The 25,300-nt window shown below is 33.0% G+C and overlaps 1 protein-coding gene across 1 annotated transcript in view; it reads left to right on the forward strand.

Annotated features, from left to right (window-relative positions):
• LOC129217445 (PAS domain-containing serine/threonine-protein kinase-like) overlaps positions 1-13,164 on the forward strand; it is an 86,241-nt gene extending 73,077 nt beyond the window's left edge. Inside the window, exons 15-18 of the mRNA XM_054851748.1 lie at positions 90-286; positions 5,344-5,477; positions 8,850-8,987; positions 12,062-13,164. Of these exons, the coding sequence (XP_054707723.1) occupies positions 90-286; positions 5,344-5,477; positions 8,850-8,987; positions 12,062-12,225 (633 nt within the window). The 3' untranslated portion in view covers positions 12,226-13,164. The remainder of the gene's footprint in view (positions 1-89; positions 287-5,343; positions 5,478-8,849; positions 8,988-12,061) is intronic.
• Positions 13,165-25,300: the final 12,136 nt, after the last annotated feature.

The following is a 25,300-nucleotide window of genomic DNA, read 5'->3' on the forward strand; positions in this document are numbered from 1 at the left end:
TTTTGCTATGGTTTCATGTATTAAAAGCATTAAATAGCTAAAAGCATTTTATGCTTTTTTTTAGTAACCTATTTTTTATTATTTTGTAGGTTGTGTCTGCTTTAAGCTATCTGGACAGCTTATTCATTCTGCATCGTGACATAAAAGATGAAAACATCATTTTGGACGAAAAATTTCATGTGAAGTTAATTGATTTTGGTTCAGCAACTTTTATGACTGAAGAACTATTTTCTACATTTTGTGGTACAATGGAATATTGCAGTCCAGAAGTTATTCAGGGAGAAAAGTATGATTTTAACTTTTGTGAGCAGTTTGATGTACAGATTTAGTTCTTTTTAGAGCTAAGAGAGTTTTCTTTTTAGACTTGGAAAACAGTTCTAGTGTTGTGAAATATTTTACTAACAAAAATATTTTTTGTAATGTCCTCTGATAAAAATTCATTGTTTGGTCCACTCTTAAGTTTCTGCTATTGGTATTATGGCATCAAATTAGAACTCTTTACTCTTCAAAGTGGGCAGTATTTTGAAATCTTTTATTTTCTTCACATTTTTGATTGCCTTTTTTAATGTTAGCACTGTAAACATGTGAAGCTACTAGCTTTTTTTCCTACAGTGCACTCCCAAAGAGATTTTCCATGCTGTGTTTAAAAAAAAACATTGCATCTAAGTTGAGTGAACACAGAGTGCAAAAAAATAGACTTCTTTTTACAAAGAACAGATTTTTTAAAAAACATTTTCTTCTTTGTACATGGTAGTTCTTCCAATATCTGGAGACTTGTGTCTCTTAAGATATCTAAATATATAAAGATGATGGTGTTTCTTTCTTTGTTTGTACCCGATGGCTAGAAGACCCCAAAGCACCTACATCCCTGAAACTTCGCACGAAAATTAACGTACCCCGGGCCTATGCATCTCGAAGCCGAAATTCTAAATTTTGAATTCGTTTCTTTCTAATTAACTAATTAAGCTAAATTTAACCTAATTAGGGGGTAAAAAATCCCCCCATCCCCAAACATTTTATATCATTAGAAAGGGTTTTCCTTCCTGCACAAGATGATATTTGTGCCATTCCTCTCAATTAATTAGAACCGGAAATATAAGCGATTCTAACTGAGCAAATTTTCAAGGCTTCTTTTTTGAGAAAAAGCTATAACACTAGGTCCACTTTTCAGGCAATTTTCAACTATAACACTAGTTCCATTTTCCAGACAATTTTCAATTACTTTCTTTTTGAACATTTTTGGGAAAGTTGCCTCTGTTGCTTATGAGTATTTTACTGTTATTACTTTATTTTAAATTCGTGTTGTAATCAATTGTGCGTATGTTAACTGATTTTCTTTTTAATTAGAAAGTCGCTTGTCAAATTTGACGATGAATTATGAGTTGCAAAACTATTTTACATTTGAAAGCTACTGCAAATGCAATTTTGATGTAATTTTTGTTTATTTGGTAAACTATTTTAAATTTCAAAGGATTGTATTTTGGTTTTCACTGGGTATTTATGCATTTTAGTTAAAGAATATGATTATTGATTATTTGGCATCAGATGGGAGCAAGGGATATTTTAGAGGGTTTTTTCCTCTTTTCTCAAACAATAGCTTTTTGATAAATTCTTTTTCATACAGGGTACAGGATTTCCTTTTGCCCTAGATGTACCATGCTGTTTAATTACGTTGTTTTTCCTGTGGGGAATTTTCGTTTAAACCTTTTTGTTAGAAAGACTGGATTGCTTGTCAGCCGGAGTTCGTTTTGCTCGCTAATTAAGTGGGTTACTGTGGATTACTGTAGGGCGGTGGCTTTGCAAGTTTGGTAATAAACAATATAAATTTGCGGGATTATTTACATTACAAAACCATTGTTAATGTGATTTCATGCTCTTTTTTTTGTTTGACGAAACACTTATTATTGCCAAAGTATAAGCATCCACTTCACTTGCAAAAGGACTAGAGTCCGGTAGCGTGGTCACTTAATGCGTTAGGCGCTGAGCAATCCAGTCTAGTTTTATTGTTTTGAAGCAACCGTAAATGTTACACATTTACACTAAAAAGAATAAAATAACAGAATTTTTTTAAAAATACCAAGCAATTTTCATAATGCACTCAAAAGGACAAAATAACTTTTCTGGGTCAGAAAGGACAATTTAAGAATTGCTGTAGGTTTCCAAAATTCCAAGAAAATAACACCACAAACGAAGAAAAGTGCGATTCTAGTCATTTCAAACCAAATCTTCCCAATAAGAAAAATATGCACACTTCAACACTCAAAGTTATGATTGAAAGCTAGATATTCTCTTCATTACTTGAGTTGCACGTTTGTGGTGTCATTTTCTTGGAGTTTTTTAAAAACTATAGTAATACTTAAATTGTCCTTTCTGACCCAGAAAAATTGTTTTGTCCCTTTGAGTGCATTATGAAAAGTGCTTAGTATTTTTTAAAAAAGTTCTGTTATTTGTTTATTTGGCAAAACATTTTAAACTGCAGAAAAAACAGCTTTTCTCGCTAATGTTTTAAAGGAACTGTAAATCTAATTTAATGTTTTGGCAAATTGTTTTAAATTCCTAAGAGACTTTAATAGGTTTTTTGAAAAGTTGTGTACGCATTTTAGTTAAAGAAAAATGATCATTTCACAGTGGGGGAATGGGGGGTGGGCGCTTCTGGGTTTTTTTTAATTCAACGGATTTTCTTTAAATTTTTAGCACGGGCTTCCCTGTGCATGTACTGCTAGTTGAATATAAATAATTAGAAAGTAAAGTAAAATATTTTACCTTTTAAGCAGATGTGAAAAATGTTGGCTCCATAAGACATTCCTAGAGCTTCCTTATACACTTGAAAATATCTGTTCAGTATAGTGTTTTGGATGCAAATGCAGTTGGTCACTTGCACTTTTAGTTACAAAGCATTTGACTAGTTTGCAACGTTGCACCATTTTTGTTTTCATTTTCCATATACACTGACACCTCACTCAGCTTTAGTTTGTTTGGTCTTTTTCACATAATCAGGGGTGTTTAGTATTGAGCAATTTTTCGTCAACGCATTCCTTTGATGATGGTGTTAAGGCTTTCAATAATCAATTTCCAAATACTTCTGCACCAACAACAGGACACCAATATTTCAATTAATATCCTATTTCCAGGAAACTGGAAATGGAGGACCGGTAAAGAAGTGGGTGTCAGAAGGTTGAAATAATGTCAGAAAGCTGGCATAACAGATGGAATAATCAAACAGAATTGTTTGCAGAGCTCTTAAAAAATTAGTTTCATTCCAGTTGTGTTTATTACTGTTGAATAGGAAATATTTAATCAACTTGAATTAAGTTACTGTCGATTGATAAGGGCAATGACATTGAAAAACTGATTTTTTGTTCTTTACGTCAAACCCTAGATTCATCTCACAAGCTATACAGTCGACGCTCAATATAACGACCATCTCTGTGGCATAGAAAAAGGTCTTTATAATGAGTGGTCATTATAAGAGAATTTTTTTTAAATATACACATGCGTCATGCATGTTTCATTGTTCCAATACAATTGGCACTTTTTTAAAAATTCTAATAAAATGCCCAAATTACTTTTTATCGTGGGATTTTTTTAAAAAAATTATTTGTGCAAAATATTATGACAAAATATTTCTAAGTAGAAAATGTAGGAAAAATTGTATTACAGTAATTACAAATCATTTATTTCCTGAAGATAAAATCAGAAACAGTTGCTTTCCTTTTTAGCACATGTAATTTTTGCAAAACATAATTTTCCATTTCAGTTATAGATCATAAATAGTTTTTCTTGCTTTTCAAAGAAACACTTAAGTCTCTCGAGCATTTGAAACATTTTTCATACTGAAAACTTGGGTCTCAATTTCTTCTTCATCTGATCATGATACATTAATTTGTTTTTGTGCACAATATCGAGAGGAACTTCATTTTCTGATAGACACGTGTTTGACACATTCTAAATCATAATTGTTTTTAGCATAACCCTCAAAGTTCAACACTTCTACCAAATTAATTTTTTTTTAGAAATTTTTTACAGCATTTCATTTTTTTCGTCAAAATTTTCATCTTGGATTGCCTGACAAATCATTTAAGCATTTTTCTTTTACTTTTTAAAATTAACATGGTGGCTATTCTTGATGGTCTTTTCTGAATTCCATGCTGTTTTAGAAAGATGCAATGCTGTAAAGATACCCACTTTATAATCTCCACCTTTTTCCAGTTCATAAACGGTAATAAAGGTCGTTTCAAGTTACATATTAGTATAATTGTAAAGAACACCAGGAATAGTGTTCGCTGAATTTGGTCGCTGTATTGGATTAAAAAGATAAAGAACGGTCGTTATACCGGAAGGAAATTAACATAGAGTTCACAGGAACAAAGTTGGGACTTTTACCACTGGTTGTTATAATGGATTGATCTTTATAGTGGGTGGTCGTTGTAATGAGCGCCGACTGTATTAGCATTCGCAAGAGTTGTCCTCCAATAATTCACACTTCTATCATTAAAAGCTTTTGCATTCAGCAAAACCCCTGATCCTGATGGGGGATATTGTTGCCACACTACAAGTTAAAAACTATGGTAAGTGTCAGTGCAACTGAAAGGTAAAAATGCTGTGCTATTTCGAAAAATAGTGTTGCCAACAACCCAATAATTTACTTAAAATTAATAGTTCCTTAAAAAGGAAGTATTTTATTGCATGATTTTTGGAACATCATGTTGAACAGAAACCCTTTTGATGTTATTTATTAAGTTGTTTTAATTTGCTGTTAATATTTTGGCTGCAAAATATTAACAGCATGTAGGCTGTAGGTCAGAACAGGCTGTATGTATAATTTGTTGATGTAAATAATACTGATTTTTTTTTTGTTATTATATTATTTACAGTAGAACTCCAATTATCCGAAATGCTGATTATCCAAATCTCTTTCGGAACTCAGAAAACAAAATTAAAGAGAAAACATTCTGAAATTCATCAAATAATGATTCTGTCTGCACTCGTTATAGTCAAACAGCTAACTTCGACTGAAATGTTCAGCAAGTGACTTTCATAACCAGTGCAGTTGGTACACAGTACACTAATGCACACAGTTGTACTAATACACATCATTTGTAAGTACACTTGGTTTGAAAAGTGTTACCTTTCCCCTTCATTAATTAAAAATCCCTTTTCTTTAAAAATAGAATTTTCTTCCATTTTCGATACAAATTAAATTAGACCCTTTTTTGAAAACATCCACTTATCCTAATTTTTGATTATCTGAGTAACGTACGGTCCCAATTGATTCATTTTATTTCAGCTCTACTGTATACCAAAAAAGATCTTTTTAATGTTTATTGCAATATTTGAATTCAGGTACCGCGGGCCAGAATTGGAGATGTGGGCTCTTGGTGTAACACTTTACACATTAATATTTGGTGAGAATCCTTTTATTGACGTTGATGAAACTCTAAAAGGTGAAATCAAGATTACTCAGAATATATCAAAAGGTGAGTCTTTAGTGATCTTTGCTGTTACATCAAAAATGTATATACATTCAAACTGCTCTATAGCAAACCAGGGATTTAACAGCCTACTGGCAATCCTTTTAAATGGCCTCAATGGAAGCCATTAATGTATTTTTACATGCATGTAATGATCACCAAGTAATAGAGAATTGGCTATAGCAGGGCTCTCCAACCTGCGGGCTGAATCCGGACTGCGAACAGATTTCGTCCGGCCCACGGGAAACTTACAAACTTTTTTTCCGGGAGACAGTTTTGTTGGAAATATAATTGAGATATTATTTTTAATTACAAATAATTACCTAAAATCTTTTTTCCGTTAATTTAAATTAAATCGTTGTTTAATCATTTTTTACGTTTAACTACGTTTTCAGCACCCATCTCTCGTTTTGCTCTTTCCGAGAACAAATCTCTTTTCTCCGCGCGACATTCTCCCGTTTTAGTCCCCTGACATTGGGCTTTTACTGACCCCAGGGAAAGCATGTGCTCTATTTTACAGTTCTCTACCAGAAAAAGAATTTCTTAAAAATTCATGCTAGAGCTATGAGTTTTCTTTTTGCATCCACTCACAAGTGTGAACAGTTTCTTAATTATGCTGAATCTAAGTATAGATTTTCTTTGTCAGACGAACATTTAAAATCACTCTTAATGATCGGAACTACGAAGTTTGTTCCTGAATGGACTGAAATTTTTAGCGGTAAACAAATGCAATCTCCATATTGATTTTTTAACTTTTTTAAAAGCTTTACACGTGTTGTGTTCTTATTTATTTCCAAATTTTTAATTGTCATTAATTGAATAAAATAAATTTGTTGTACATTGCAATTATTTTGTCTTGTATCACTCACTCATTAGCCTTTTTTTTTAAGAAAAACTTCACTTTGTGTTGTGACAAAGAATACTTTTTTTTTTTCAGTTTCCTGAAATATTCTAAATTTTACAAAACTCCCTATCGCTATATTATTAGAGATTTACGGGCACATAAAATGTAATTTAACTAACAGTAAATATGTATAAGGAAATATAGCAACTTAGAAGCAAGCCCAGAAATTTTCAATAACTACCACTGAGCACTTAACTAAAAAATAAATCAAAATATTTGCTATGTATGGGTGGAGGGGGGGGGGGGGCTAGTGCTAAATAGACCATCTGAGCTAAAATATTGTTGGACTGGCCCGTATCGTCTCCACTAATTTACAATGTGGCCCGTGAGTTGGAGACCCCTGGGCTATAGCAATCCAAAATTCTTTTTAATTTCCTACGTTTCATGTCACTTGTCCCAACTATGTTCTTTACCAATTTCTTCATAGGCAAACATCATTTTCTTAGTTACCCGTTTTTCACCAGAATACTGCAGTTCAACTTACATTCCTCACCGATTTCTATGTTAATATTGTGAACTTCACACTGAACATGGCTAAATTAGACATGTAAAAAACTTTTTCTGTAAGGGTTACATTTTTTGTAAAAAATTTGGGAAATGTCCTAATTCTCAATTTGCAAAGAGTTTTCTCTTTCTAAATTTATCATAGGCACTGGTTGGCTGGATTGTAATTCTTGTGTTATGAGCAAAACACAAGAATTAGAACTTGTCAGTGTTATGAGCAAAATTTTTACTACAGAAGCTATATAAACATGTTGTGAATTTGTTTAAACAGTTAGCAGAAAGTTCGACGAAATGCATTTTAAATCCAAAAGCTTGTAACCAATAAAAACACCTTTCTTCCCATACTATGTATAAATTTTTATAGTTTATTGTTACTTTACTGAGTGTAATAGGTATTACTACTAGGAGACTTCGCTCGCCAACCACGGTTTGCCACATATTCTGACTCAATGCCTGTCGCTTGTGGCGGGTGATGATTGATTATTTTAGTACTTTTCAATGTGTTAGGATATCCCTGGGTATCTGGCCCTTTGAGGTTTAGAGGAGTGAGACAGGGCAGAATCGCTTTCCTTGAATTTCCTGTATTCAGTGGTACTAGTATTAACCTAATGGACATTGCCAGTCTGGAGGAGATAGGGTTACAGACAGATTAGAAATGTTTTAATGGTATAGGTTTTACTTAATTTTATCTTAATCACTGTGATAATAATTGTGTGATAAAGACATTCATTTTCCAGATTTGTGTCAATTAATTGAGAAATGCATTTTTTGCATGAAATTCAGTTTTACTCAAATTATCTATGAATATTCAAAACTAATAATTGAAGTGACCTCCATATCACAAATACGTTTCGGCATGGAATGTACTATAGTCCATTTAGCGAGAGCTGATAGTGGACATAAACAATGCAACGTGACAATTGGCGTAACCGCTGTCTGCTTGGCGCTGGGATGATTGAAAACAGCGCCAATCAGATAAGCGAAATGTCCGCGCTTTCAATGCGAACAGCATTGCTAATCAGGCGAGTAAGTCATGAAAGTAGTAACCCTCTTTGTTTACTTCCTCTATCAGCTCTCACTGAATTGAGTATAGACTAGTGTGTATAGATTTAATTTCAACATATCTTAACCATATGCCAATAATGGCAGAAATTAGCTTCTCCATCTGGTGCAGTCAAACTTGTAAAGCTGTTCTTTGACAATAGCTAAGAAATTTTCTTTCGAATTAAAGTCCGGTGGATTCCCGAACCAGTCAGGTACAGTGAGAAGAGTTAAAATATTTAACTCTTTTATATTTAACTTTTTTTATTTTAACCTCCTTAAAGAGTTAATGCATTTAGATCTTTTAAACTATTTTTTTCTCATGCAACAACATCTCATCCAACATTTAGCTGCCTCTGGATCATCTGAGTTAGCTAATTCTATTTTTATTTGCTTAATTTCGGAAAAAAATTTGACCCCCAGTAACAGACACCAAAAATTCTGATGATACCCAGTAACAGATTGGATGAGTAAGGACAGAATTCCCCTTTTCTCTATTTTTGGATCTAAAACCATATTAAATTCAAATGAACATGAAACGCCAGCAGACCTCTTGGTGGCTGTTCATAAACTTCCACCACTGACTTGTAAATACCAACTGGCTCAGAAAATTCACTCTGATAACAATAGATGGTTTTACCATATTCATGGATTGCAGCAATGGTAGTTTAACCGGCCTAAAATTCTTATTTAAATCCAAACTTACGACTGTCTGTTACTGGTGCTGTTACCCTACTGCCGTTTACCTGGCCGTATCAGAAATCCCCACCATTCTTTTTGAATAGCCGTGTATAAGTATAAATAAATTCAGCAATTTAACCATTAGAAATGAGAATGATACACAAGTTTTCAATAAATATGCTTTAGTTATTACCCAAAATTCTCCCCTGCACCCCTCTTTTAACTCTTATTTTCTTTCTTTGTTTCAGAGCTTTCAAGTTTAATTCATCACTTGCTAGAACCAGATCCTATTAAAAGATGTATTTTATCTGAAGTAAAGCAACATCCATGGGTTACTCAGCCTGTTGAAATTGAGAAATATAAGTTTTCTGAAGTTATCAATGCAAGTAAGTACATAAGTTCTGCTTTTGATGCAGAACTATGTGCATGAGTTTTTTTGCACATTTTTGTTTTAACAAGAATTTTTAAGGTTTTATGTTAGTATTTTAGAATGTATGGTATGGCTTCAAGTTTACTTAGAAAACAAGTCATCTCCAGGGATATGGCTTATTTTCCAACTAAATAGAGATTTCAATGCGTAATATTTCGTATAACTACTGGGAAGAGCTAAAGTGTGTGTAAACATCAACTAAACTGAAAAGTAGAATAATCTCAATTAGGTAAAAATCAGGAGGGAGGAGGGGGGGGGCAGACAGGGCGCTAAACTGAAGAAAAATACGAGAATTTTTTAAAAAATCCCCGAAAAAAGGGAGGAATAAAAATGACAACTTATGTGAAGCCTAACCGAAGGGAAAAAAGCTAACTAAATGAAGAATATACATGGGAATGTGTTAAACGTTAATATGGAATGAGAAGACTTCCACCATGATCTTTGGTCTTCCTCAGTTTACAATGTAGAGAGTGGCAGTCTATCCTGTTACCCTTTCGGGACCCAAGTTCCACTATCTTCGGCATATCAAAATCCATTAGAAGCTCGGAATTCCTCTTTTTGTTTGTATAATTTGTTTCCTTTGGATTTCCTCCTCAGTATTTAGGGTTCAATCTTTAAACGTAAAAATACTATCAAAAAAGTCATCTACAGAGATGAATTTAGAATAGCTGAAGAAAGAAAAGAGACACCCCTAGTCTTCACTTAGTCTTCCACACAGTTTTATGTTGAGGGCGCAAAAATAGTGGTTAGTGCATTATAGTTTATGTAGTCTGAATAGTGTGAGATAAATTTGTTAAATGTTGCGTTTACTTCATTTTTCTCGAAGAACGGTATTGTGGTATTATTATGGAGATTCAAAGCTCTGAAGGCAATTAGTTTTTCTATGAAAAACACCAAGGTTCATTCTTTTTGATGCAAATAAAATGAAAGTGTCGGTAGTTTTAGAATTAGTATCAGTGTATTTTCCTACATAAAATTTAAAATATACTTTAAACACCAACTTTAATGTGTTATACTCATATTTACATATTACAACTGCTGAAAATACAAGTTTATTGTGTTTTTAAATAGAATTTTTTGCATTATTTTTGGGCAGTGCTTAGAGCAGTCTTCAACATTTTGTAAATGCATTTCCAAGTACGTCAATTGCATCAAACGATCTCAGCATTTGAAGGAAAAGGAAAAGTAAATCTTTAAATTTTTGTTCTTACACACTCAAATGTTAAATGAAATGAAAATATGTCTTTGATGACTCGATGGAGGGCTTTTTTTTTAGATTAACAAAAAAAAAAAATTCGAAACTGAACCAGCTCTAATAAAACACGAGTTAAAGAAAAAAAATCAAATTACTTTTCATTCGCAAAAAGCGCTAAGGAGTATAGATTTTTTTAAAAAATCTATGTCCAATCCGTTTTTTTTTTTTTTTTTTTTTTTTTTTGTTATGTAGCCAGAAAAATAAAATAAAATAAAAAAGTTGAAATCTCTGGGTCTAATTAGATTAGTACTAGTCATTATTTTATGGTTCCACATTGCTTCATATACAATTTTTGTGCCGGTTTCAAAAGTTATATTATAATTTACTATTTATGCTGTTTAGAGAATGAATTTATTCTTTAAATTAACAATTGTTTTTTGCTTTTATATGAATGTCAGAGAGAGTTTCAGCATTAGTTAAGTACCAGTACAAAACAAATTTAAAAGTAAATCAAATTTAAATGATTTTGCTAATATTGGCATCTTTATAAAAATTAAATATCCTGTCCCAAAGCAATGATCTACTAATTTTGGTTTAGTCAAACACACGCACACACATTCAATACCGTTTAACAAATCTTTTCCCATTTGAGATTATTATAATAAGAGAGAAAAATACATTCAGCAAGCTTCTCTTATATGAGATCTTACAGAATTATTTTAGTATTTTATACTAAAAACTAAAACTCTTGTAAATTAAGTTATGCACTTTTAAAACAAAACATTTACTATCTCAATTGAATGGAGGGAAAGGGGCAGAGGGAGATCTGAAGTTAATTTGTGGTGTAGATATCAAGTTTGTAGAGGAACATCAATTTTATTGGTTGGGGGAGGGGGAGGGCAAAGCCTGGTCTTACCCCTGTTGGAAAATGACCTAGTGACGTCCCTGGCAAAAATGAGGAGATGACTGGTTTTCAAACCCAAGGATTCAAATATAGTAGTGCCAAACTTTCATCACTTTGGTATACAGTGAAGTTTGCATATCAAATGCTATTGCCAATATTTTTGAGAAGCAGAAAATGCATAATTTTTGAGCTATCACAATTGCTTATTGTTTTCACTTGACAGTAGTTGATATATATTATAATACAAACTCCTGGTGCACGGGCCTGCACGAGCATGTTCCTTCTTGTTGGTGAGATCCATGGACTTCCATTACCATGTCCCTTTCCCTTGGTGGTGGCGTCCATATCCTCTGGTCCAAAGGTCGATGCGAGCATGCCCCTTTCCCTGGGCAGGGGCATGCACAGAAATTTTGGGGCCCATCACAAATGACTTTTCCGGGCCTCCCTCAACATTGTTTACCCTTATATTTCACGCCTAGTTTTAAAAATATTGCGCACTCTTCAGGCTCGAGCCCGGATTAACAGGTATCCTTTCTCCCCTCCTGTGCATGCCCCTTGAATCATTTATAAACGACCTTTTTGACTTTACAGAATCCTTTTTATGTAAAAGAAGCATCTAGCACATAACATCCAGCATTCATTTGAATTTTAACGTCTTGAATTCAAATATGGTTGTGATAAAAGCCATTAGTAGAAACAAGAAACCCAGCCAGTAGGGTCCTATTACAATTCATGATTGCGAAAGAGCATAATTTTGAATTCAAGATCTCAAAATTCAAACTAATTAATTGCTTTTTTACTTTGTGTTACTCTCATTGATGAATCAGAGTGATTTTTTTATGATACACCACATTATGCAAGTAGCATTGAAATAATTACAAGTTTTTAACTGAATAAAATTTAATTGTTTATTTTTCGTTTAAAAATTTAGGTGAAGAAGAAATTGATCCTCCAAAGTATATGACTAATTTTGAAGCTAATATTCTAATGGAAAATAGCAACTATGCAGATTTTGATAACTCTTACATGGACACAAAATCGGGTTCTTTTCAGCCTTGCTCTTCAACAGAAAGTGAAGTTGATAGTTTATCATGAATAGAAGATGCCTTTTTCTTGAAAACGAATACATTCGTTGATGCATTATGAGTAAATCATACAAAATATTACTCATTTCATAAAGGATAAATTAACCTCAAAAAATTCATTTTCTCACTTTTTGTTTTGCTTTTCTTTTAGTGTTTTGCATTTACAGTATAAAAAAAAAAATAATAATGACTGCATAGTCTTGAGTGCCAAAAAAGGCAATGGTTTTTGTAAGATTTTAAAGTTCAAAATCTGACTTCATTTTCCAAGCTATGGCTTTTTTATTCTCTGATGAAAGCAACCAAATCTATTGCATTTATGTGAAATATTACACGATAAAACTTTCATAATTCATTTTGAGTGTTTCCAATGACTGTCTTTGAAATTTTCAAGAATTGTAAAAGAAGTATTATATTTGTGTCCCACATTGTAAATAATGATCTAATTTAGTGACCAAATTTTTTTAAAACCTTGGTTATTTTTTTTTTTTTTTTTTTTTTTTATTCCTACTTTTTACTGATTAGATCTCTAAGAAATTTGATGCTTTCATCAGATATTGTATATTGAATTAATGTTTCATTTAGTATGTGTTCTTATGCACGCTCCATAATCACTGCTTACATTCACTCTACACCAAAGAATGCCACTTTAGTGTCTTATATGTATTTGTTCCTGCTCAATACCATAGCCTTTTACAGGTGATGCCTCTGTATATATCGTGTCTAATATATTTTAGTGTTTGTTAAAATTTTTACTATTTCAATGTATATCTATGCAGAATGATGCTTCACAGGTAGAAATAGTCCTGTGTATGGAGTTGTGCTTCCATTGCATTTATGTAAAAAATAATTTTGTTAGTTGCTTTTGGCTTGTGTTGTCATATCATACTGTGTAATTCTGTAATATATGTTATATTTTATTGTATATATATTGCGAATAAATTTATTTATTATTTTAAAACTGGGTTACTTTTCCTTTTTTAACAGTCACACATTAAATATTCAATTAGCAGTTTAAGGCTTGTCATTAAGGGTGTTTTTGATTACTAACACAGAATGTCAATTTATATATTTGCCCATATGTTTACAGTCCTCGAAACAATTCATCATGCTGACCAACCTGAAAGCTTTAAACCCATCAAAACCCCTTCATTTAAGAAGAACTATGCAGCATCTGGTTTTGGAGGAAGTCAAAGTGCAGTTTTTGGACTGCATGAAGGGGTTTGAGATGGATTTTTTGAAAAGTCTCTAAAATGTAGCTTTGGGCAATATTTGGTCATTTAAGGTCCCCTCTGTATCGGCACCTGTGTTAGGTTGGCTATTTGATTTGGCTTCTACTGTTTGTTCTGGAAAGTGAAGACTAGCACTCAGAATAGATTCCATTTTTAAAAGGGGCGACAGGTTGAAGATAAGGCCCTTTTCGCTTGCATTTGTTATTTTTTTTTTTTTTTTTTTTTTTTTTTTTTTTTTTTGACACTATTTTGGAAGAACTGTTGAATATGTTATTTGCATTTTTCTTGCTTTCTGGTTTTCATCCCTGTTTTTATAAAATTGAAATTTTGATGAGGGGCAACAAAAAAGTAAAATGAACACAAAATCAGAGTTTTCGAATGAAACCCCCCATTAGTATATAAATGAGTTTTTATAGCTAAAAGCAGCTAGGATACCAAATTTCAGTTCATTTGGACCAATAGAACAAAAGATAGGGGCAGTTCTCAAAAGGTGGGAACAAAAAAGTTAACTTTGAGCAATTTCAAAAATTTTCAAATTTGACATCAATTTTGCTTTTATTCTATAGTATGCATACCTAGAACACAATATATGAACATGAAAAGACAGCAGGTATTTGTAAAAAATGTTAATTAGCAAATTAAATCAGCAGTCTGTAGGTAACAGATTTTGGACATTGTTGTCCTGTAGGTAACGGATTTTGGACATCATCATAAGGTAAGTTTCACCATTTTTGACAATTGTTAATCTGATTTTTAACTTTTCCAATGAAAATTTTATTTACTACTTTTTAAATTTTGCAATTTAATAATAAAGAGGATATTAATGAAATACTTGAATGGCTATACATGCTGCTCCTTACATATAATAAGGTTTTGGAATGATTTTGAAGAAATTGATGCAAGGTTAAAAAAAAGCTTCAAATTAAAAATAATACAATTGTAAAAAGTGACATCAGTTTTAATAATGAATATTTTTTCTAATGTCATAAGAATTAAAATGATGTCTAAAAAAATTATTGAAGAAAGAAATTCGTATTTCTATTTGGAGATCGTTAAATTATGTTTCCAAAAGAATGAAGAGAAAAAGAATTCTAAAATAATAAAAGCGGAAAAAAAATAATGCTAGCGCAGGTGATAAAGTCGCCAAAACTGGTACAGCTGAGGATAAACTACATGTGTCAAATTGGAATTCCCCTCTGGTAACCTTTAGCTTATCGTATACTGTGTTGTCGCTAACGGAGGTTTGCTTGGCGATTTTAGCGCAAAATGGCTTTCGGTTCGATCATAACCAGCCATGTTTCTACTGTAATTTATGTATTGTTCAATGTGTAACATATTAATTATGCAAAATACTAATGGATTAAAGAAGATAACATTATAATAACGTTTTTTATTGAGGTTAGAAGATAGTAGATCATCAAAAATTATGAATAAATGGACAGAATTATCGGCGTCAAGATCGTAACGCCATTTGGACATCTCACATGCACGTTTAAAAAAAATTATTTTTCTTCTAAGATACTCCATAAAAGCTTATAAAAACACTTTTAAACAATTAAAAATTGATTCTGAGGCTCGATAAACACCTTTAAAATGAAAACATCATATACTTAGTTCTCAAAAAACAGCATTGTAAAGATCGTAAATTTTGGACATGCATCAAATTTCAAACTTACTTTTTTCTAAAATCGTTTACAAAGTGAATAATCTGTCTTTACTTTTGTTATTTGTGTAAAATATTAACAAAAAATTATTCAGTGTAAGATTCATATCTTTAAATTTTTTTTGAAACGTACGGAAATAATTTTAAAAATTTTTTCTTTAATGTTACATTTGCTCAGTTAACGTTTTGGTATGTCCAAAATTGCGCCTTTTAGCAAAGAAAATATATTTTTTAAGGGCATTTAAAGAGCATTTTTTCTATAATTTATGTCAATTCTTGTCTCTATACAGTATCATAATTTAACTCAAAAATTTTTGAGTTAATTAAAATGAAAGTTATTTGGTGTTGAAGCTTCAAAGTTGAGGTCTGTGTTTGCTCCCACCTTTTGAAAACTGCCCATAGCTAAAACGATGCAATCCACATTTACCTATCAACACAAAAGAATGTTTATTTTTACATAAAAAATTGCTTAAACTGTTCATAAAAAAATATTAACTTTAAGTAATTGAATATTTTTGGGTTTTGTCTATAACAATTTCATAACTCATAAAAAAGTAATCAAAATTTAATTTTTGAGATCGAAAATGACGTTTTTATTCTCAGGTTGTTTCAAGGCCGTATCCAGAAATTTTTTTCGGGAAGGGCCGGGATTTGCGCATGCGCTCCAACACACACACAGTGTATAAAAATAGACACATGCACGCGTAAAAATATTTAACAAGTCCTAAACTCGCTTACAGAACCGGTTTTTTTGACTTAAGTGGCACTGAGCTATTGCAGGTGCTTTTTTCCCTTTTTGCAGTACGGGCATTTTTGTCGCAAGGGAAACAACCCCACCTCCCCCCTTATGTGTTTGTTTTACACATACAGCTCTCATGTTTTTTGTCTTGTTTCTTTAATGCTCCCACTGTTTTTATTTTAATTTTTCACTATTTTTTTTATTCACCTTGTAGTGGCAAGGATAACAGGACAGGGGCCTTTTAAGTGGGATGTAAAAAATCCATAATTTCAGGGGGCCCAGGGGGGGGGGGGGAGTTTTTTAAAAAATAGGCATAAAAATCTGTGTTGTGAGGCCTTATATGAGGATAATCGAGACTTCAAATATATTAAGAAAAGTAAGCAAACAAAGCCTTTTAAAAAGTAGGTATGCATTCTTTTACAAATCAAGATCAATCAAAATAAAAATTGCTTGTTCGACAAATAGTTGACATTAATCGACAAAGAGGAAAAACAAGGGAGGAGAAAGGATAAGCACATCGTCACTTGCTTTTTAGTGTAGTTTGTTTTTGATTATTTCCCCAATCCCCCCCCCCCCCTCCTTCCTTTGCATTTCATCAAATGCCCTGTAGCAAAAATTGTACAAAATGGTTTAAAAGAAATGGTGTAGAGATTCAGAAAATAAGAAACGAAGAGTAATATTCTTGCCATTCGGACAATACATGCTTTATTTTCTTGATAATAGCAGGGGTGATTGTGTTCCGGTATTTTACCGGATTTCCGGTATTTTTATCTTGATTTCCGGTATCTTCATCGTCGAAAATACCAGAACTCCTATATTTTCAGAAAAACTCACTTTTGTAAAATTTTGGTTGATGTTTAATGAAACGTCGAAAGTCCAAATTGAAGACGTTTCGTTTGGTATAAAGCGTAAGCTACCGTCATGTTTTACAATCTCTATGGTAATTATCGAAGAACAGCTGGGGTGGGAGACAGAATAAAGGCTAGGCAAGATGAGGAAGGAGGGTTACTTGATATTTTCCCCCTTAATATTTTCTTTTCAAGATGACTAATAGCGTTTCTCTATTGCATATCTTAATATGCAGATGATGTAATTAAGAGTGCCCATTCCCCCCCGACTGCGATGGCACCCCTCAATTTTACCAAGCTCCCTTTTCCCTCAAGAATTGCCACCCACTAATAAAAAGACTTAAATTTTTCTAAATTAATTTCTTCAAAAGTTTCTGTGGTATAATCTGCATCATAATCACCCCCCCCCCCCCCCCCGACACAAACACTTGAAATCCTTGCAGTAGCTATTCACCAAGATGGTCTACGGCTTTTCTCGGTTGCAGATGCTTATGTAGTAGTCTTTGCAGTCCCCCCCCCCCCCCCCCCACCATAAAATGTTGAAATTTAACGACCTATATGTATCGAAAATATCGATATTTGGAGAGCGATATTTCGTGGTATTGAAATTTGCATATTGCCTAGCTCTATTGCACAGTGATCATAATGCATGCTTCCCCTTTTTCCCCAAACTTATTTAATTCTGAAATCTTTATACACTTTTAGTAAATGAATGTAATTAGTAGTTAAGGATTCAGATACAGTGGAGGAATATAAAACATTCTTTGAAAAATTTTAAGAAATGTGAAAAATTAAAAGAATTTAATTCCTTTCATGCACATGGACGTATTAAGTCCAATTAAAACTTCGAGTTTTAGCCCCAACAAATAATTATGCATATAAATAATGTCTGCATACACATAATGCGTATATATATGCCCTTCAAAACACTTTTTCTTCTTGGAAAAAAAGTTCAGGTATTTTTTTATGGAGTCACAATCACCCCTGTAATAGACAAAATTGAAGTACTTTTTAATGAATTTCAAAAACTTAAATAATTTTGAAAGACTAGAACAGTTGAAATTATTTAAAGTACTTCATTTGCACTTTTCAGAAGTTGATTGCACAGTCTTACAAAAGGATTTATAACTTTGTAAGACACACCTGTTTTAAATTAAAAATATGTGAAACGAAATATTTCTCAAAACAAACAATTATTTTTCAATCACAAGTTCAGTAGAGCAGAAAATGAAATAAAGTATAGTAAGTGTTATATTTTTTTCTCATGCTTAAGATATTAACAGTATGCAGTTGAAATAGCATTAAAACAAGCAGTAACAAAAGAACTTCCAAAATACTGAATTCGGTATTAAACAGGCATGGAGTAATCGCCGATTACGTAATCGTAATCTGAGTAATCGATTACGTTTTCGTGTAATCATAAACATAAACGTAATCTGTCGATAGGACACTGCCGTAATCGTAATCAGTATTTTCATGCGTAATCATAACTGTAATCTAAGTAAAATAATCCGTAATTCCCCCCCCCCCCCCCCCCCTTGTAATCGTGTAATCTTGACTTTCTGAAAGAGAAAACGTTCAAGCCTCCCTTTTATTAATGTTTGAATAGATAATATAGCTCAATAGTAACATAGAATAAAAAATTCTTTCTTTAAACGACTATTCAGTGCTTGTCCCTGTTTGCAAACGAGAATCATAAATCGAGCCCCATCTTAAGTGTTTAGTACAAGTACCCTGTGGGCGCTTTTGCATTTCAGGGCTTCTTAGGAACATCTTCCCAAATCCTTACAATTGGTCATTCATCAGTTTCCCTTTCATCTGTCAATGTTAGGCAATCAAGCGAAGCACATTGACGCCTCAAAATCGTATTTTAGCAGAGAAATACAATGATATCAAAAGTACAACTAAGTTTTGCGCAACAAAAAGCTTTTGGTTTTTTTATACTTTCATGAGAAATTAGTGAATGACTGAAAAAAGATTTTGTCAAAAGAAAACCGAATTCGCATTTGTGTTTCAGTGATTCTTTAAGTATTCTTCCCTTTACACGTATTGCATTTATTTTTTGCTACATGGCATCTAATCTAAACCCTGGGGAATAAGTTCATAGTTTCATCTTAAATGTATGTTTATATGTTTACAACTGATATTATCTCTAATTAATGAGTATGTATGAAAGTAAAAAGTTTGCATTGACAGATTTTATAAAATTTGTTTTCGTTTTATTGTATCAAGGAATTAACACAAATTTTGAACTTAAATTATTTTTTTAGCTACATTTTTAAGGTGAGAAAAATTGCACTTCACTGTTGCATTAAAACGGTGATGTATAAATATCATTATAAAATACTCATTTATGCAAAAAAAAAGTGTTAAGTTGAAACCTTTTAGTGCTTGTAAAAGTGCAATTTATATAGTACGTGAGTGATTTAAAAATGAAATCAAAGCGTATGCAAATAACTTATCAAATGATCATAAAATTGATCCTTAGAATTGTAGGGATCTAACACTCATAAGTATCCTTTTGCTAAAAATAATACTAATTTTTTCACCTCTGCGTCATCTGTTCCAGTTCAACGATTGCTTAGCATTGCTGGAAATTTTTTCACTTCTCAAAGAATGAGAGAGAGAAAAAAAAAAACAGACATCTTTGAAGTATTAATTACACTTAAATACATTTAATTCCTTTTTTCTAATTTTCAATTGTTTAGTTCCGTATTTTTTAGTTACACTTTCTGCGTATTTTATTACAATGCAGTTTTTCTGCATAAAGGCCGACACAAGGTACTTTTTTTTTAAATAGCTGCGCATTAAATTAACTGATAATATACTTAATAATTGAGAATTCAATGCTGAATTTTCTAGAGTTTTTTATCTTTAATATATTTGTCTTTCCCTGCAACAGCGCAATAATACAAAATAAATAATCTTTAAGTTAATACTACACAGTAGTTGCAATTATCTCTTTAATATTAAATCAAAAATCATAATTTTCAACTATCAAGTTGTTGATGCAAATGAGTGATATACAGGGCGAGTTCGATCGAATCTGCCATACGAAAGGGGGTGATAGATGAGCCCAAGTGGAGCATAGAACCACCCATTATCGTGTCCAATCCTTAACCGTAACCGAGTTTTGGTAAATTTAAGGAAAATGAGTAAAAAAAACAAAATTCTGAGAAAACGGCCGATTTCTGAAATTCTTGTAGGACATACAAGGAAAATAAGTACATATTTGGAAAGAGCAGACTAAATCCTACAAAATGATACCTTTCGCATTAAGATAGTCGCATTTACTACAAGCTTTGAAATATTGGACACACTCAGAATTAAAATAGTGCCAACATTTTTAATCGACATTTTCAAAAACAACCGTAAGAGCTACAATCGGGCAAATTTACCAAAAACTGGCCCATTCCATTAGCTTTCAGATAATACAACAACAAATCATATTGGGCTTCATGTTCAGCTGAAATTCAGGCTTTTGTTTGAAACAGTGTAAAAATCTGCATTCGTTAAAAAAAGGAAAACCAGCGAAGAGTCGCACTTTTCTGTTTTGAATTTTCTGTTTCACGATAGCATGTTGCTTTCTTTGTTTAAGAAAATGATATTTTTATATAAAAATAATAGTTTTAACATTTAATTTAGAGAAAAAACACACGAGATAACGATTCGTAGAAATAAAAGAAGCATTACTTTTCCGTGCTTTTCACAAAGGGAAAATCAAGAACAAAAAATGTTACACCAACTTCAATTAGTACATTTAATAAACCTTCAAAATTTGCAATAGCTGCTGAAATTGGTCACCGCCACACCTGATACACGCTCTTGCCCTTTTGCGAACGGAAACAACCGTTGCTCTTAAAGAAATTTCATTCCTTAGTTTCCTACTGCTTCAGCAAGCCGGTCGCTCAATCCTTGCAAACTTGCTACTTCTGTTTTGTAAACTTCTTGTTTTAAGAATCCCCAAACAAAGAAGTCCACTGGCGTCAGGTCTGGGGATCGAGGGGGGCAAGGGATGGGGCCCATACAACCAATCCATTGGGGATACTGTTCAGTTAGAAATTCCCGAACGGCATTTGAAGAATGTGCAAGGGCTCCATCGTGTTGGAAAATAATTTCCGCTCTCTCCTGAACAGGAATAGTATCAAGAAGGTCAGGCAAATGATGTTCAATGAACTCTAAATATGAGCTTCCTGCATTATAAGACCTTAAAACGTATACAATACAGACCCATCAAAAGACTTCCGATTACGATTAATGATTGTGAAAAATATCGTCTGAAAATAAAAAGCATTTGTTTAACAAAACAATTAATGATAAAAACTAAACAGAATTATTCATTTGTCATAATATTTTATGTATCGTTTGAATCTTTCTGATATTTTGTAAATGTGTTTTGAAAATTGCTAGAATTATGATTCTTTTAACAGTAAGTCAGTAGAGAGTGTGTTTTTAGTTTTTGAAAGTTTTCGTTAAAGTTTCTAAAGATAAGTTGCTATATTCTTTTCTCGATTTTTGGGTATGTCTCGATTTTTTAACGAAGAGTATGCTGATATGCATTTCGTGTACGGATTTTGTGATGGTAATGCTGGCAGAGCCGAGAAAGACTACCGGCTCCGTTACCCAAATCGTTCTGCATCTAATAGATGTGTTTGCCTCTATACATCGAAAGCTCCCTTGGCCCCCTAGATCCCCAGACCTGACGCCAGTGGACTTCTTTGTTTAGGGATTCTTAAAACAAGAAGTTTACAAAACAGAAGTAGCAAGTTTGAAAGAATTGAGCGACCGGCTTGTTGAAGCAGTAGGCAAACTAAGGAATGAAATTTCTCTAAGAGCAACGGTTGTTTCCGTTCGCAAAAGGGCAAGAGCGTGTATCAGATGTGGCGGCGACCAATTTCAGCAGCTATTGTAAATTTTGCAGGTTTATTAAATGTACTAATCGATGTTGGTGTAGCATTTTTTTGTTATTGATTTTCCCTTTGTGAAAAGCACGGGAAAGTAACGCTTCTTTTATTTCTACGAATCGTTATCTCATGTGTTTTTTATCTAAATTAAATGTTAAAACTATTATTTTTATATAAAAATATCATTTTCTTAAACAAAGAAAGCAACATGCTATCGTGAAACAGAAAATTAAAAACAGAAAAGTGCGACTCTTTGCTGGTTTTCCTTTTTTAACGAATGCAGATTTTTACACTGTTTCAAACAAAAGCCTGACTTTCAGCTGAACTTGAAGCCCAATATGATTTGTTGTTGTATCATCTGAAAGCCAATAAAATGGGCCAGTTTTTGGTAGATTTGCCCGATTGTAGCTCACCATTTTAATTCTGAGTGTGTCCAATGTTTCAAAGCTTGTAGCTCAGTTAAACGCGACTATCTTAATGCGAAAGGTATCATTTTGTAGGATTTAGTCTGCTCTTTCCAAATATGTACTTATTTTCTTTGTTGGTCCTACAGGAATTTCAGAAATCAGTCGTTTTCTCAGAATTTTGTTTTTTTTTACTCATTTTCCTTAAATTTACCAAAACTCGGTTACGATTAAGGATTGGACACGATAATGGGTGGTTCTATGCTCCGCTTGGGCTCTTCTATCACCCCCCTTTCGTATGGCAGATTCGATCGAACTCACCCTGTATATACATTATAATGTAAGTCTGTAATCGCAATCAAAATCATAATCGGCATATTATAATCGTAATCGATTACATTTTCTACATAATCGGATAGTTGCTGTAATCGTAATTACGTTTTGCCAGAGGATTATAATCGTAATCGTAATTGTAATCCCCCTTTTATTGTTCCCGTAATCATATTCGTAATCGATTACATTCCCTCGTAATTGACTACAAGCCTGGTATTAAATAAATGGCAAGACATAAAACATCAGTCACAAACATTTATCTTGAAAAATATGCTACAAAAACGCGAGAATCATGGTTTTTTTATTTTTTACGCAGAATGTATCAAGGAGCTGAATTTGGCACACATAGGTAACGGGTACTAGAATAATCGGAAACTTGGGGCCCTGCCCTTGAGGAGTCCCGGTTGAAATCGGAGTAGTGTAAGTTTTATAAGAGGTTTTTTTTTTTTGGGGGGGGGGGGGGGTCAAGTCCAATATCCAACAAACTGACAAGGGGCCTGCCTTGATCCTAGATCGCACTAAAATGAATTGCGGAAAGAAAGCAGGAAGTCCTAATAAAAGAGTTTCAAGTATGCTTTGCAGCTAATGAGAACTAGAATTGTTTTTTCTGTATTTCTTCAAATAGTTAACTCGTTTAATAGTTCGAAAATTAAGAAAAAAAAACTTTATTATTTTCCTTTTCTGACATTAAAAAAAAATCTTTTGTTTAATTTTGCAAAACATTTCGGGAAGGGTGGGGCCGTCTGCCCCCCCCCCCTGGATAGGACAATTTTTGCTGTACCCAAGGTGGTTTAGGTATTATATGCCTCAAGAATCTAAATATTTTTTAAACATTACAAGATGATTTTTTCTCAATTTAATTGTGAAACAATGGCTGGCTCAAATAATACAGTAATTAAGATAAATAAATACCTTTGTGCTGAACAGTAAAGTAAGACAAAACAACGTAAGTAGAAGCACAAATTTGTAAATTACAGCAGACACGTGTTTCGGCGTTACAGGGAACGCCTTTTTCAATGCAAAAAATAATGAGCTTATGGATGAAAAGACATCCGACAAAAGCCAAGAGCAGATAAGCCTGCAGCTTAAAAGATAAAAACAGCGGATTAGCCAAACACATCTTTTCCTTTCTTTCTGTTCACGGTTATTGACAATTTCTTTTCTTTTTGTTTAAGCTTCGGCTTAATCTTTGTCCAATTGAATTCTTTCTTTATGGGTTCGTACCTAGAGAAAGTTCTTGGCCTTTGCTTGCATTCCTATTGTTTATAACGTTGTCATTGGTGTTTGGCTAATCCGCTGTTTTTATCTTTTAAGCTGCATGCTTATCTGCTCTTGGCTTTTGTCGGATGTCTTTTCATCCATAAGCTCATTATTTTTTGCATTGAAAAAGGCGTTCCCTGTAACGCCGAAACACGTGTCTGCTGTAATTTACAAGTTTGTGCTTCTACTTACGTTGTTTTGTCTTACAATACAGTAATTGTTCATTTGATATGCAAAGTAAGATGATGCTGATTAGGAGTATGGCATACAAAATAGGGTTCTCACTGAAAATTTCAAGTTGATGCCATTTAAATTAAAACTACCCCTTATCAATAATTAAATAACAGAATCATATAGATTTCATTATTTCTGAAAGATGGGCACCTATCATGTGTCTTTAGTGTTGGTATTCTCTGAAAGTTGTTCAAATGTTCCTAAAAATCCTACATTTTTTTTGTGTCTTGAAATTTTTAACGGTCCTAAATATTGTAAAATTTGCATTATTTTACATACATTTTTTGTAGAAATAGAGAAAGTTTTATTTCAATTGTACAGAGATTGTGTTTTGTACAATATGCACTTGTTTGTGGTAGAAATGACTTGTTTTGTCGAGAAACTGTACGTGATATAGATGTCATATTTTTTGACACATGTATCTCAGCATATGAAACAGTAGATCCAGGCCAGGATCTGCGTACCCGCAGTGTAAGGGGGGGGGGGAGGTGCTGAATATTTTTTTTAATCGAAAAACAGTAGCACTAAAACTTATTACAGTTGCAAATTTATATTGCTGGCCTCTGGGGAGGGGCCCTACAGATTTTGCTGCAGGGAGGTCCAAAATTTGTAGATCCGGACCTGCGTAGATCGAAAATTTTTATGTAGTAGCTCAGTGCCCAGTTGACACTTTGAAGCACATATTTTGTTATTGTTAAAACTACTTTCCAGGATATTTTATGAAAGCAGAAAAGGGCTGTTCCATTGAAAGTTTTCCCTCAAAAATATTGGAGAATGGGCAAGGGCGGTTCAGAGGAAGTTTTCAAGGGGGCGGTCGATTTTTTAACTGACTTCTTACTACGTAGTAATTTATTTATGCATGCTATAGGGAGGGGCTGCCTCAACATTTTTATCTGAAACAACTAAAATAAGGAGATTTGGCCAAGGAGGTCCTCAAAATTATTTCTTTCATTTTCCGTTGAAGAAGATAAAATTGCAATTCAGAACTTCAGGTTCGTAATATTTCTGGGGGAATGTTTCGAAACCCTCTCCCCCTAACATAAGATAGTCAAAATTTGCGCATTTTGAGGCTTTAGTTTGCGAAAAATTACGCGTGGTGCTGGAAGGGGGGGGGGGGGGTGATCCCCAGATGCAAAATCATTATTAGATGCAAATTATTCCATTCCATTTAGAATACTTTTTGATCATCTAATAAATTTAACGTATGACAACGCAATACTGAATGTGTAAAATTAAAATCTTCTTTATCTTTACTAATAATAAAGCTGAAAGTCTCTCTGTCCGGAGGATGTCTGTGACGCGCATAGCGCCTAGACCGATCGGCCGATTTTCATGAAATTTGGCACAAAGTTTGTAGCATGGGGGTGTGCACCTCAAAGCGATTTTTTGAAAATTCGATGTGGTTCTTTTTCTATTCCAATTTTAAGAACAAAATTATAAGATGGACGAGTAAATTGCGAAATTATCATAA

This window comes from Uloborus diversus, chromosome 1, assembly GCF_026930045.1.
Source record: "Uloborus diversus isolate 005 chromosome 1, Udiv.v.3.1, whole genome shotgun sequence".
NCBI lineage: Eukaryota > Metazoa > Arthropoda > Arachnida > Araneae > Uloboridae > Uloborus > Uloborus diversus.